Genomic DNA, 14,189 nt, shown 5'->3' with positions numbered 1-14,189 from the left:
TGGGTTGGACTATATTGTCAAGGTTGTCTCTGAAAAGCAAGGCTAGAAGAGAAAGCTGAGAGTCTGAAGATTTCTATCTGAAGTGTTTGGAATTCAGTAAACTTTCAGACCTGCAAGTTTCATACGTTTGAGAAAAATGAAAAAAGTTGGTAAGTGAAAAAACTACAGCTTTCTGGTGAGAACTAAGAGCTTGTCTACGCTTGCCGCCAACTTTGAAGTGGGTGTGTTTATCAGGTTGATGGGAGATTACTAACAAAGTGCTGCAGTGAATATGCAGCACTTCATTAGGCTAATTCTCCCCCACGGCAACTTCAAAGTGTTAACTTTGAAGTGCTGGCATGCATGTAGTCACAGGCACTTCAAAGTAGCGTGGGCACTTGGCTATATGCACGCCGGCACCTCAAAATGACGCTTTGAAGTTGCTGCGGGGGGGGGGGGGGGGGGGATAATTAACCTAATGAAGTGCTGCAAATTCACCACAGCACTTCATTAGCAATTTCCCATCGCCCTGATTAACATGCCACCTTTGAAGTTGTGGGCAAGTGTAGACACGCCCTAAGTGATATAAATATACTCCTGATCTGTTAAGTATACATACTTATATTTGGAATTAGATACACAAGATAAAAAATACTCATCTCTAACAATGCTAATAAGAAATGTAGTTACTTACGAGCTGCTTTGATTTGTTTCTGAGCGGCCCTGTATCTTATATGTCCCAGGCCAAGAACTGCATAGTGATCCTGATTCTGATAAAGAAATATAATCATTTGTAACTATAGCCACCTGTAATCTAGTACAATTCTCTTATGGACTTCATAAACAAGACCACATACACACAAATGCAATTATTTGAAAAGTTTCTTGCCATAGGTTGTTTTGGAAGGAGGAAAGAGATGGAGAATCTCCACTGTGTGTGAAAAGATTAGAAAAAGGAAATCTGAACACTTCTCCCACAGACTACAGCAATGTCTAACTACAAATGGAAAAGTTATAAACATGTATCTGGCTCAACACATTCATATAGCTAGATGATTTTACAAATCTCAGATGAGTGTGCACCAAAATTTGTCAAGAAATGTTATGTTGAAAACGTACCTAGATTTCCCCAGACCGAAAAAGCCCACCATTTTCTTATTGAGCACCACTTGATTTTAGTGGGTTTAGGACTGGATCTCAAGCCAATCAGTTCACTAATTGCATTCCCAGTTAAACAGGAAAAGGAGCTTCAAAGCTTACATCTCTTTCTGACCCATATTAGGATATGTCTACAATCCAAATGGTACAGACTCATTACAGTGACAGCAAAGGTCCTTGTGTTACTGTAGCATATCCACACTTCTGAGAAGTCTTGCACAGGGGCTTACATCAGTTTAATCACATTGCACAGGACATGAAAGGATTCAGTCTTGAACAATGCAATTAAGACAACCTAATTTTGTAGTATGGGCCATCCCTCAGTTTATTTAATAATAAGGTACGTACTGACACTCTAAAAGTAGAAATATGTTTAAAACTGTCCTCGTTTGTGGTAATCTTACACTTAAAACTGTATCTGCACTGCTGTGGTACACTTGAACTTCCATAATCCGGCAACTCTGGATAATAGGGTATGCCAGATTACGGAATTTTCCAGATGGATTGAGGGAGGTGCTTATCTTGCACCACTTGGATTGTGGCTCTGCACACACCCCCTGCCATCCATCAGTGTAGCTACATCTACGCTACAGCACGAATTTGGAAGGCGCTCATTTGAAATTCACAGTTTGAAAGATTGCCTTTCGAAATGGAGTGTCCTCACAGGAGCACCAGCTGGCGCCTCCAATCCGCCCTTTCGAAAGAGAGCGCCCACGCTGCCATAAGTGCCCTTTCGAAAGAAAGGGTTAGAGAACTCCACAGACAGGGCTGCATGGCAGACAAGCACTTCCGGGCTAGCAGCCAGCCACTCCTTTAAAGGGCCCCTCCCTAACACCCCTGCTGTGCACACGCTGAGGCCTGCAGAGCTGCCACAAGCCCCACAGAGCCAGTGCACGGACCAAACGGCTTTCATATAGTCTGATGGACCCACAACAGCAACTGATGGGGGCCATCGTGAACGTCACCATCGCCCTGCTGGCCACAGCAATTGCAGCTGCCCCCAGTCTCCTCCTGGGAATGAGACGCCTGCCAGGACCTTAGACCCCCTCCACCTGGGACCCTCTGGCCTTCCTCTCCCGATGCCCCACTGACCTTGGGGCCACCCCAGTAGCTCTGACTGGTGGGAGTGGCCAGTGATGGGGGAATGGGACAACGCAAGATGACTGCAAAACTTTAGAATGAACAAGCAGATCTTCTTGGAACTGTGCCAGTGTCTTGCCCCCACCCTCAGACACCAGGATGTGACCAGCACTCCCCCTCAAAGAGTCGCCATAGCCACTGGGAAGCTGGCCACCCTGGACAGCTAGCTCCCTGTTGGGCACCAGTTCAAGGTGGGCAAGGCCACTGTTGGGGCCATCCTCATGGAGGTAAGGCATGCTCAAGCCACACACCCACCAGGGGAGGGGACTCCTGGAAAGGGAGACTGTCGGGAACTGCAGCCATGGGGCATAGCGGCTGGGGGCCGGGCACAACCCACCAAGCCCTCACAAGTGCATACCCCCCCATCCCACTCAGGGTGTCTGGGCCATTAATGCCATGCTCCTGCAGAAGCTCGTCCGTGTGGGTGAATTGGGTGTGGCTGTCGCCGGCTTCGCAGTACTCAGGTTCCCAAACTACTTTGGCGCCCTGGCCGGGACCCATATCCCATCCTGTCCCTGGAACACAGAGCAAGCTGCTGTGTTAACAGAAAGGGCGACCACTCTGCGGTGCTCCAAACCCTGGTGGACAGCAGGGGCCGGTTTATGGATGTGTACGTGGGCTGGGTGGGCTGCATGAGCAATGCCCATGTGTTCAGAAACTCCGGCCTCTGTCAGGGCATGGAGGCAGGGACTGTCACCACCCAGTGGGAGCTCCTGCTCAGGGACACCACTATGCTTCTGTGCAATGAGGCTGAGCGGGCCTTCAGATGCTTGAGGGGTCGGTTCCGCTGCCTCCTGGCTCATCTTGAGGTGGGATTGTGGAATGTCCCCCAAGTGGAGGGCACCTGCTGCACTCACCCCAATACCATGGAGAGTAAGGGTCTGGCGTTACACCAGGGCTGGGCAGCTGAGTCAGGCCTGGGATATGAACAGCTGGCTGCTGCCCTGGGCCCCCACGCCTACTAGGAGGGGTCCGTGTACAGGAGGCTCTCCACAAGCGCTTTGCTTGCAAGCCCCACTAAACACCCCCTGGGCATCCCCTGCAGCCCCCACCCCCACACCCACTGTCACCGCCCCTGCACAGCCACCCCTCCCACCCATGCACACAGTACACAGGAATGGGAAACAAACAAACTTTTTACTGGACTGAAGAACATGTGGATTTGTACAGAACGTAAATAACTATATACAGCAGGGACAGGGGGCTCACTATATACATTGAGGGGCAGGGGCACTTCAACTGGGTGGGGCATTAGCCCAGGGCAGGGATGGAGGGCCTGGAGCCCCATTGGCCCCGGGATCCCTTCCCACCCCTGGTTCAGGGTCCCTGGCAGGGCTGGGATGAGGCAGGGAGGATGGAGAGGCAGGGATATGGGAGGGCCTCAGCAGGGTCAGGCTTGGTGTTGGGGGTGGCGGGGGGGGAAAAGCGGGCCAGGAGCTCCCAGAGGGATTCCACCACATCCCTCAGGGTGCCCATCAATTGCCCAAAGGCTGCCCACTGCCAGGCCAGGTCCTCCTCCTCTAACCGGAGGCGCCACTCGGCCACCTCCACCTGGCATGGGCAGCGTGGAGGGCTTCTGTCGCTGATCGCTTCTGTTTTCTCCTGGTGCAGGTCCACCCTGATGCTGGCGCCGGGGTGCCAGGTCACCATCCTCTGCCTCTGGTGGGCTGTCTGGCACAATCAAGGGGGTGGGGCTGTGGCACAACCGTGGCAGTGGGGCTATCCCGGCCCTCTGACGGTGCAGCTGTAGAGATGGAAATGGAGAGATGGATGGCATGTCAGTCCCAAACTGGTGTCCCGGGGGTCACATTCCCCCAGCTCCTGTGGGCAGCAGCTCCCCACCCCCCATCAAACAGCAGGGCGACTGTGGGGGATTGCAGCCGCTGACAAGGAGGGGGTGGGCGTGAGATACGGACCCGCCCACCCCCTCCCAGCACAAGCACCTCTCAGTGCTGTCCATGGGAGCAGGTGCTGAGTGCCGTCAGCGGCTGTTATGGTGTGCTGGGGGCCACAGCCAGCTGGGCTGCGTCCGGCCCGTGTCTGCTGGATGTCCGGGTGGGCCGCTGGCGGCTGTGGTGCCATTGCACCGCGAGCCGGGGTATGCGCCCCGCCGGGTACTCACCAGAGGGTCCCTTGCAAAGGTCTGGCAATGCCCAGCTGGCTGTCACCTGAAGGGAGGGTCAATGACCAGGTCCTCCTCCTTGCCTGATCACTTTGTGGGCGGCTCGATTTCCAGCTGGGTGGTGCTGCCTGGGGGGTCCAGCCTCCTCCATGTCCCTGGGGTGCAGCTCATCTGCCATGGTGTCTAGGACGGCGTGCAGGGGAGAGATGTCCCTGGGCCCCAGGAGAGGTCAGAGCTCCCAGAAGAAGCAGAATGAGGTGGGCTCTGGCCCTGGGTGGCCAGAGGAGTCACGAGCCTGGGCATAGCTCTCCCACAACTCCTTGACCTTGCTCCTCACTTGGCCAGGGTTGCAGGCATCTCCCGGAGAACCTCCTTCTCCAACCAGAGGCCCAGGAGGTCCCTGAGCTCTTGGTCCATCCAGGAGGAGGTCCATTTTTTGGGGCCTGTGGCTGGCTGCTTGACATGATGCCTTTATGAATTAGAGGGGGTGGCCATGAAGGCGTGCTGGCTGCAATCCATGCCTTGCAGCTAGCATGCTCTCAGCTTCCTGCCACAAGGTTTCTGGGTCCTTGCGGCTTTAAATACAGCCAGACATGTGGAGCACAGAGCCCTGCTGCCGCCGACCAGGGCTTCTCCACCAGCCAGCTGGCCAACACCATGGAGGACTCCTCTTTCGAAAGAGTGGCCCATGGAGCATCTACACGTGTTCTTCTGAAAGACTCTTTCAAAAGGGGCCACTCTTCCTGCCCCAGGATCGGAGAAGCGCTTTCGAAAGTGGTGCTGCACTCTTTCAATTTCCTTTTGAAAGGGTGGTTTTTGTGTGTAGACACTTTGCATGCTCTTTCAAAGGTGACCCCTGATTTCAATTGTCCTTTGGCAAGACCATGCTAGTGTAGATGTAGCTTATGGGAGCAGCAGGGGAAAAACCTCCACAGAAAGGTATCACTGCGCTGTTGTTCCTCAAGCACAGAGTTGCTTCCTTCTCCCCCTGGGGAGGGGGACTGAATCATGAGTGTTCCCAGATTAGGGACACCTGGATTATGGAGGATCCAGTGTACTTCAGTACAGTCACTATTTACAATGAGGAGGGGTCGTGGTGGTGTCGTATGAGCACAGGTCATCCACATCCCTGAGAGGCACTTCCTAGGTCAACAAAGAATTCCTCTGTCAACCCAGCATTGTCTAAACCAATGGTTAGGTAGCACAGCTACATCTCTTAGTGGTCTGGATTTTTTCACACCATCAAAAGACATAGCTATGCTGATGTAAATTCCCTGTGGAGTACAAAAAGGAAACTATATGGCTAAAGACCTTGGAAAAATCCAGATGAGGGAAAAAAAAAAAAAAGGAACAAATCTTTAGATAATGTAGTGATACTTGCAGCAAAACAAATAATCCAACGGTCGCGTTAGTTGTATACCTTCCAGTCCTTCGGATCAAGTGTCTTTAACATAGGAAATTCCTCAAGCTGCAGTTCTTCATCCCCTGACTCTTCACTGAGCTCTTTCTCATCCTCCAGTTCCTGGAAAGAGGCAGAAACATTTATGTTTCTCCTCTTAATAAATGCTTCAAACCATCTTCCCACAGGTTCAACCTGACAGAGCACAGATGCTGTAAACAAAACCATAAGAGAAATACAATTTCATTTTTGGGTATAAAATTTGTTTTCCGTCCTGAATCCAGAAGTATTTCCCCAAATGTCTAATCAGATACCACAGCCAAGAGACATTCTAATTCAGAGTTAACAAAATTTTTATACCTTGCATCAAAGGCTGTGTCAATTTGCAAAACTGTCCACCAAATTTATGTCAAGAACATGCTTGTATTTCTAAATCCTGAAATGCCTTTAAATTAGTCATGTCAATTTAAATCTTATTTTTACATAATATTTCCTTTCTCATGAAAACTGGGTGATTGTTAGCAGTAAAATACTGAAATTTAGATGAAGTTTTGTCATGTAGGCTGTTAACTCTTTATACATCATGCCCTTACAACAAAGAAATCAGATTAATTTCACACTCTAGCCCTCACTGGCATAAAACAGGGCACTTCACGTGTTTTTCTATGCATATGAACACAGTTTTGCAATACCTGCATTTTAAGCCTCAGCTATATAACTACTTTCTTTGCTTCTGACATTAAATTGACCAATTAAACAAATAAAGGCTCTGATCCAAAAACATTTAAGCATATGCTTTGCTTTGGATTGCAGCAGGATTATTTGAAGGAGTCAAGTTAAAGGTGTGTAACTCTGTGCAGGATCATGTTCTAAAGTCAACAAGCAAACAAAAGCGCTCCTTACCCCATAAGAGTTCCTACAGTGATGACCCTTTGGAATAGCTGTGAGAAATGGAGCAGTTGCTTACTGCACAGCATGCCCAAATTAAACTACCAGTTTAAATACTTACTTTTGACTGCCTTGAAATATTGTATTAGATGCTGTGGGTATAGTGCTTCACTACTTATTTGTTAACTCCCTAAAAATACCAATGTTTGAAACTGACAGCAAAAACTTAAGGTTAACAGTCCCCAGCTTTATGTTAGGAGAGTGACCTGGACAATCATTGCTTAAAATAGGGTTATCATAGCTGAACTTTCAAAAAGAGGAGAGGCCACCCCTGAGAGGGAGTAGATATGTATCAGTATCTATCAATTCATATTATCTTAATGTGTTATAGTGTACATACTACACTCATCCCCCATTAAACCAGTACTTTACGTACCAGTACTTGCTTAAACGAAGGACACATACTTACCTTTGGTCACTTCATGAATGAACTGCTCCCGCTAATACAAGCCTTACCCATGCTCCCCGCAGCTCCAACCCACCACAGCCTCAACCCCACACCGGGTCCACTGCCCCAATCCGCCGCAGCCTGACCCTCCGCCCCAACCACTGCTGGCCCGCAGCCCCCTCCAACCCACAACCTGGCTTGCTCCCAACACCCATCCTACCTGGTACCCTAACCAACCCCCACCCCAGGTAAGTTAAGGATTGGTCCCTAATGCCCCTAACTCAGGGAAGGAGTGGCCAGTACCTTCAGCTGCGCACATCAAAGTGGCTCCAGCTGTGCGGCGGCATCATGCAGTCAGGAGTCTCCATCAAAGCTCTGCAGCTCTCCCTTCACCCTTCGGCCCGCTCCCAATGCCCCAGCCCTCCCCCCAGTTTGCAGCTCCCCTCAAACCCTCCAGCCCAGCCCGACCCGCTCCAAACATTCGCCCAGCTCAGCCCACTCCCCACACCCACCCTGGCCTGGTCCCTGAACCCCCCGGCCCACCTCCCTCCCCAGGTACCGCTGGTGCAGCCCCGAGGAACAAGCCGCCTCCTCCTCCACTGGAGCTGCCACCATGTTTTCACTCTCCCTCCCACTCATGGTCCCAAACCCTTAACCCTCTCCTACACCGCCCCTAAAATCCCAGGTTTACTTACCTTTCAAAAGCAGTGACACATGCTGCCATTCCTTCCCTGAGTTAGGAGCACTAGGAACCAATGAGAAACTTTAAAGTGTATTTAATGGTAATTTAGTTTCCCTCTTACGAGTTTTTGCCTATGAGCAGAAAGTTGGGAACCGATTGTGCTTGTATAGCAAAGGATGAGTTTACATTAAGAAAGTGTGAGCTGGTAAATACTGATATAGATACCTTTCTTCTCAGGGATGTCCTCTTTTTTGAAAGTTCAAATATGGTAACCCTACTTAAAATCTAGCACAATGAAAAAGGATTTTGTCCAAAACAGCAGTGCTATTTAGAGTAACCTATGAAGCAATATTTGCTGCAAGCTTGTTACTCACTTGTAAGACCCCAAAATTACCATTTCCCCTTTAAGGATCCTGCGATCATCATGAAGCTAAAGATGATATAGTTAAGCAGCGGCTAAGGCTATGTCTACACTATGAGATAAATTCAAATTTAAGGCAGTTATCTCGATTGTGCGAAGTGACTGTTTCACTGTAAATACCACTAGCTCCATTTAGGGAGCACTAATATCAATACCATAATATCATCAGAACTGGCTGGGTGCAGCATCAAGTTCGAATTAACAGTTTGAATGAAGGCTAGTGTGGAAGTGTCGTGTCTTTTAATTGAATTCATTAGCCTTTAGAGGCTGACTGGCATTGCTGCACCTTGCTCAGGGCTCCCCACCACTGGTGGGAGCTGGGAAAGTGACCAGCGCCGTACCTGGCTACCTACTGTGCCAGGCTCTCAGCTCCTACAAGCCAGGCACATCAGTTTCCCAGCTCCCCAAGCAGCAGGGTCTGGGAGAAGGTGCAGAATGTTGGGCTCAGAGAACTGTAGAATAGGTTCCCAGAATGTCTGGCCAGTCTAATGTGGCAACACTAACTCGACTTTGTGGGAAGTGAAGATACTCAAAAAACCAGTGTTATTGCTCCGGTTTCTCTTCAGATCGTATAAAATCGAATTTATCTGGTAGTGTAGATGTAGCCTAAGGGGCTGATTTCTGGCTGTAGCCATCTGTGCCCGGTGGGGAGAGGAGCCTGTGTCTGGCTATCACTCAGGGGTATTTGAGTGCTGGCTTGTGCTTGGCGCTGCACACGGACACAATCCTGACGCAAGGTCTACTACGTTTATTGGACGGAAGGAGACCGGGCTCGGACGAGCGGAGCTAGGGGCGCTGTGGGTACAGCTGTGGGGCGCAAGCCGGTCAGTGGCTGGGTCAGGCCCAGGAGCGGATTGGCTTGAGCCGGCGGGCGAGAGGAGGACGCTGCCGGGGAAAGCCGAAACGGTACCGCACAATCACATCCGGCCGGGCTCCCTGCCAGCGGGACCCGCGGCTCCTGAGCCCGGGGGCGGGAAGGGTGAAACTGAGACACGGGGGGGAGGGGGCGAGGGCGGAGTCGCGTGGCCCAAGGGGGCAGCCGGGGGAAACCTACCCGCAGACAGGGCTCTGGTGACCGCGGTGACCTCCCCGTCCTCCGCCTCCCTCAGCATCGTGGCGGCCGCTGGCCGCTCCCAGGGACTCCTGGCCCGGAGAGTCTCGCAGGCTCTGAACTCGCTCCCTCCTTCTCACCAGTTGCCAGGAGCCGGCGCATGGAGAGACTCCAGGCAACCACTTCCGGGTCCCCTCCTGTGTCACGCGCCAAGCGGTCCCCCGGGAACCCTCTCCAAACAGAACAGGTCCCGCTTGGCGGCGTTCCGCCTCCCTGTCCGTGTGCTGCGGCGCCCGGCTAGGCTCGGCCCCAGCCCCTGGCGCGCAGGACACGGAGGCTCAGCCGCACTTCTCCCGTGCTCGTGTGAGCGGCCGGGGGGCTTGCCCGTAGCAGGCCACGGGGCGCACCAAGATAGCGAGCGAGAGGCGCAGCGTCATTCACTGCCTCGGCCCAGGCCCTGATCCAGGTGTGGAGCAGGCAGGGTTAGCTCCGCAAGATCCGCGCGTGGGGGGAGAGGGTCCGCGTGGGGCAGTCTGGATACAGGGGGACCTGGATGCCCAGGGGTTCATTGGGGGCATTTGGGTGTATGGGGAACTGAGTGTTGCAGGATCCTCCAGGGGAGGGTGACCCCTCAGCGTGTGGTGAGGTGTGTCTGTGTGCAAGCGGCTCAGCAGCAGTGGTTGGGGAACAAAGGGTGGTAGAGGTGCTGGAACACCCCCTGCTTTGAAGTAGATATAACAACCACCAAATAAATGGTTTCTACCAGACCCCCACTCTAAAAATTGTTCCAGCACCCCTGCTTTGAAGGGGATCCAAGCATTGGGAAAGTGGGCCATGGTAGGTCGGGGAGCTTGGGTGCGTTGGTTAGGACAGAGGTGAGCAAACTTTTCATGTCTAGCCCCACTTTTCATCTCTGCAGTTAGCAGGGCCCCCAACCTTTCTAATGTAATCCAAACCGACAAACATTTCAGTTATGTTCAAATGAAAAAACCCTTTTGGCACATGTAAGAAAATAGGTATGTAGAATGTAAAAATTTTATGAACTGGTATATAAATGTGAATATACATGCACAAAACAGGAACATAGTTCAACATTTGTAATGAGACAGAAGAGCATGAGACCCAGCAGCCAATCATGTTGCAGCCCCTTATAAAATTTCATGCCCCCCGGGGGTGGGTAACCCCCTACTTTTCCACACCCTTGCGTTAGGACTCAGTGATTTGGGGATTTGAGTGCATAGAACTCAGCAAGGGCGGTCCACAGGCAGGGGTGAGACATGGTGTGTGCTGATGTGGGGGCTTTCAGATCTACAGGGACGAGGGTGCAAGAGAGCTCTAGATGCAGGGATTGAGGTTCAGCAGAGTGGGTGTTCGCATGAATTAGGTTCAGTGAAACAATTTGGAAGGTGAGGCTTAGTGGGTGTGTGGGCCTATTGGAATGCAAGGGGGTGGGCAGATGAGGGAGCACCTCCCCATACAGGGATCCTTCCACCCCATGGCTGAAGAGCAACCAAGGCAAGAACACACTCTCTCTCTCTTACACACACACACAGACACACACAGATTCTTACAGCTGGGGTAGTTTTTGGGGGTAGGTCTCCCTTGGCTCCAGCTACTCCTTGCAGAGCAAGTCCTGTCCTCTGTCAGCCAGGCTGGGACTAGCATCTGAGCTTGGCATGTGATAGGAGTCACCGGCAGTGACATCAGCCTTGCTCCCCATCTCCCTGTGATTTACCTCTTCACCGCCTGCTCTGGGTGCCTGAAATGATGCATGTATGCTGCTGGGCAGGGGCCCCTGACTGCTTTTGCAGCTTCCCTTTGCTTCCAGGTAAGAAGTATTTTTTCTATGGAGAGGCAAAGAAATCTGTGGGAATATGAATTCTGCACATGTACAAGTGGCACAGAATTTCCCTAGGAGTAATGGGGGACATGGGGACAAAGCCAATAATGGTGCTGGGAGAACCAGGTAAGGCCTTCTCAGTGAATCCAGTGGGGAAGCAGCTCAGCTGACGCAGAATGGCATGGGACAGCTGTGCCCCAAGAAGCTGTCATCTTTGCTCATGCAGTATTGCCAATTGCAACAGGTTAAAAATCAAAAGTTGAACTCTCGAAAAATTGTGACTGTGCCAAAAAATCATGAGATGTTAGAAATGTATTTATTATTTTAAAATCAGTCCCTTCGTTTTTGAAATCTGTCCTTTCTCATGTTGTGTGCATTGTGCGTGTGATGATTAGTAGAATCCTGCATATACACAAAATGGCTAGGTACACCTAAACAATCCATGGATGTAAAGGTGGTGGCTGTGGATGTACAGGGCACACACAGTTAATGTTGCCCATTTTCCCACAGGCATTGTTCCCTGTAAACTGTGCACTGATACGGCCACTGAAAGGAAATTCAGGTGCCACCCAGCTGGTTAGCAGAGCACCCACAGCTAGGTTTTGTGTTTCTATTGCTGTTGCACATTTGCTTGTTCCTCAGTGCACATAAAAACATATTCTGCACGTGGATAGAAAGGATTAGAGAGAACATGCCCCACAGGTGCAGGGTAAAGTGATACTGACCCCCTGTTGCAAGAATTCTCATTCCATCTGCCTGTCTCCTTCTCAGCAATTAATCCAGCCCCGCAGTTCCTCAATTCTATCCCCACCCAACCCCTCTCAATTCAGTCCCCCAGGTTCCATCATCATTAGGCCCTTGTCTACACTAGCCCCTTCCTTTCAGAAGGTATATGGTAATGAGCAAGTTGGGAAGATGCTAATGAGGTGCTGCCATGAAGATGCAGCACCTCATTAGCATAACAGCAGCCGCACACACAATTGGAAAGCGCCACTTTCGAATTGCGCCCTGCCCATGTAGTTGGGGCCTTTCAAAAGGACCCCCTGGACTTCAAAAGCCCCTTCCTATTTGGTTTTAGGAAGAAGGGGCTTTCAAAGTCCAGGGGGTCCTTTCAAAAGGCCCCGTCTACATGGGCAGTGCGTGATTTGAAAGTGGCGCTTTCAAATTGCGTGCAGCCACCATTATGCTAATGAGTCACTGTATCTTCATGGCAGCACCTCATTAGCATCTTCCCAACTCACTCATTACCGTGCCCCTTCCAAAAGGAAGAGTCTAGTGCAGACGTAGCCTAGCTCATCAGTTCAGGCTCCTCTTTTACCCCTGCTACTCTTAGTTCACCCTCTCAGCCTTCACTTCATCTACTCAGACCCAACTGTTGTATAGTGCTCCCTCACTTCAGCCCCGCCTGTCATAATTAGCCCTCTAGCCTCATTTCTTTGCCTCTTAGGGCTCTTTGCCCTCCCCTGGCCTGGGGCAGGGGCTGCAGCAGGATCCCCTCCTCTCACTTTCTAGACTCACAGAAGGAGCCCCAGCCACCTCAGGCAGACTGTCAGGGTAGCCTCTTCTCATGGGGGCCTCATGTTGAACCCTGGACTCCCATTATAAGCTTTTCCCCTAACTCTGACCCTGCTAATTTTTGATTAGGGCAAATAATTTGCAGAATTATATGCTTGAAGGAGACCAGATGTAGTGTTCTGCAGACTTTTGAATGTTTTATTGTTAGACTTTTAAATTACAAGTAATCAAAAAAGATCTGTTTGACAAATCATGAGGCACAGGGAATAATTAATCTGCCCATGTGTTCTCAGGATAGTAGTAAGTTTGAAACCACAAATTTGACAGAAATATTTTGTTCAGTCATGGGCTACTTTTGTTAGACATTGAACTGAGAGAAAAATCAAACCTCCTGCAAACCTTAGAAAAGGGAGAAAAGTGGACTCTGGGTTGGCTACTGAGGCAGATGGATAAAGTGCCTGACTGGAGCAGGGCTCTGGTGTTATGCCGTGAACTAACAGTGAAGAAGTGGGTCTGTCCCATGAAAGCTCATCACCTAATAAATTATTTTGTTAGTCTTTAAAGTGCTACATGACTGCTTTTTTGTTATGATGGGATACGGACTAACATGGCTATCTCTCTGTTACTACTTCTGAATCTTACTGGTTTTCTAATTACATGACCCAAATGTATACCAACTTGCTTATCTGACTGTCCATTAGTTGCAATAATTATCTTTAGTCAGTTTGCTCTGTTATTTTTACGAAGACCACACTGTAGATAGCAATATCTTCTGTGGAACTCTTTGTTGTCAGTTTTAATCCCATATAACCTGGGGGGATGAAATCTTTTCCATTGTGCCAGCTCTTTCCCCCCGCCCAGCCCCCATCTAGTTCAGTGTTTCTCAAAGTGGGCTGCAGATCTGCTCTGGGAAAGCTGCTAGCGGGCCCACACTGCTTTGTTTGCTTAAAAGGTCTGTAGCCATAGAGCCTTGGAGCTCCCATTAGCTCTGATTCCTCATTTCTGGCCCAGGACAGCTGTGGGAAGCGGCAGCCTGGGGCACACCACTTCTGGCAGCTCCTTTGAGTTGGAAACATTGAACTGGGGCCAATGGGAGCTGTGAGACTTCTGGCTATGGACCCTTTAAGGTAAACAAAGCAGCATGGTTCCACTAGCAGCTTTCCCAAAGCAGGTCCATTGCCTACTGGAAGAAACACTGATCTAGTTTAACTTTGCTTGGCTGTTTGTACTGGTCTCTCAGCTGCTCCACTTGCTTGTTGAGAGTGTGCGCCACTAGTAATATTATCAGAATCATTTTTCATCTAGAATAACTCAAATGCTGTTGTGGTGAAGTGTGGTCCATTGTCCATCATTAGTTCGGGAATACTGAAATGAGCAAAAGCGTACTTTCAGCTTCTCAGTAACTCTGCCGCATGTTGTGTTTTTCAAGTTTACTATTTCTACATTCCTAGAAAAACAGAGCACTATGACCAAGTAATAATGACTGTCAGACATATATAAAGAAGAAGCGGTCTCTTCCAAGGTTTGCCTGACAGATGTTTATTTA

General features: G+C 50.2%; 1 protein-coding gene across 4 annotated transcripts in view; it reads right to left on the bottom strand.

Annotated features, from left to right (window-relative positions):
- Window positions 1–9,455, bottom strand: part of DNAJC2 (DnaJ heat shock protein family (Hsp40) member C2) — a 32,584-nt gene extending 23,129 nt beyond the window's left edge. For 3 of the 4 annotated variants that reach the window (XR_012648517.1, XM_075016926.1, XM_075016935.1), the window contains exons 1-3: window positions 9,292–9,455; window positions 5,820–6,010; window positions 674–749 (exon numbers count right to left, since the gene is read on the bottom strand). Coding sequence is in view for 3 of the 4 variants with exons in the window: in XM_075016926.1 (XP_074873027.1) it covers window positions 674–749; window positions 5,820–6,010; window positions 9,292–9,349 (325 nt within the window). In the remaining variant the exon portion in view is untranslated. The remainder of the gene's footprint in view (window positions 1–673; window positions 750–5,819; window positions 6,011–9,291) is intronic. The other variant, XM_075016944.1, reaches the window with a different exon arrangement.
- Window positions 9,456–14,189: the final 4,734 nt, after the last annotated feature.

Source organism: Carettochelys insculpta, chromosome 1, assembly GCF_033958435.1.
Source record: "Carettochelys insculpta isolate YL-2023 chromosome 1, ASM3395843v1, whole genome shotgun sequence".
Classification (NCBI taxonomy): Eukaryota; Metazoa; Chordata; order Testudines; family Carettochelyidae; genus Carettochelys; species Carettochelys insculpta.
Note: the sequence above shows the minus strand (reverse complement) of the source record. Positions and strands in the feature narration are given on the sequence as shown.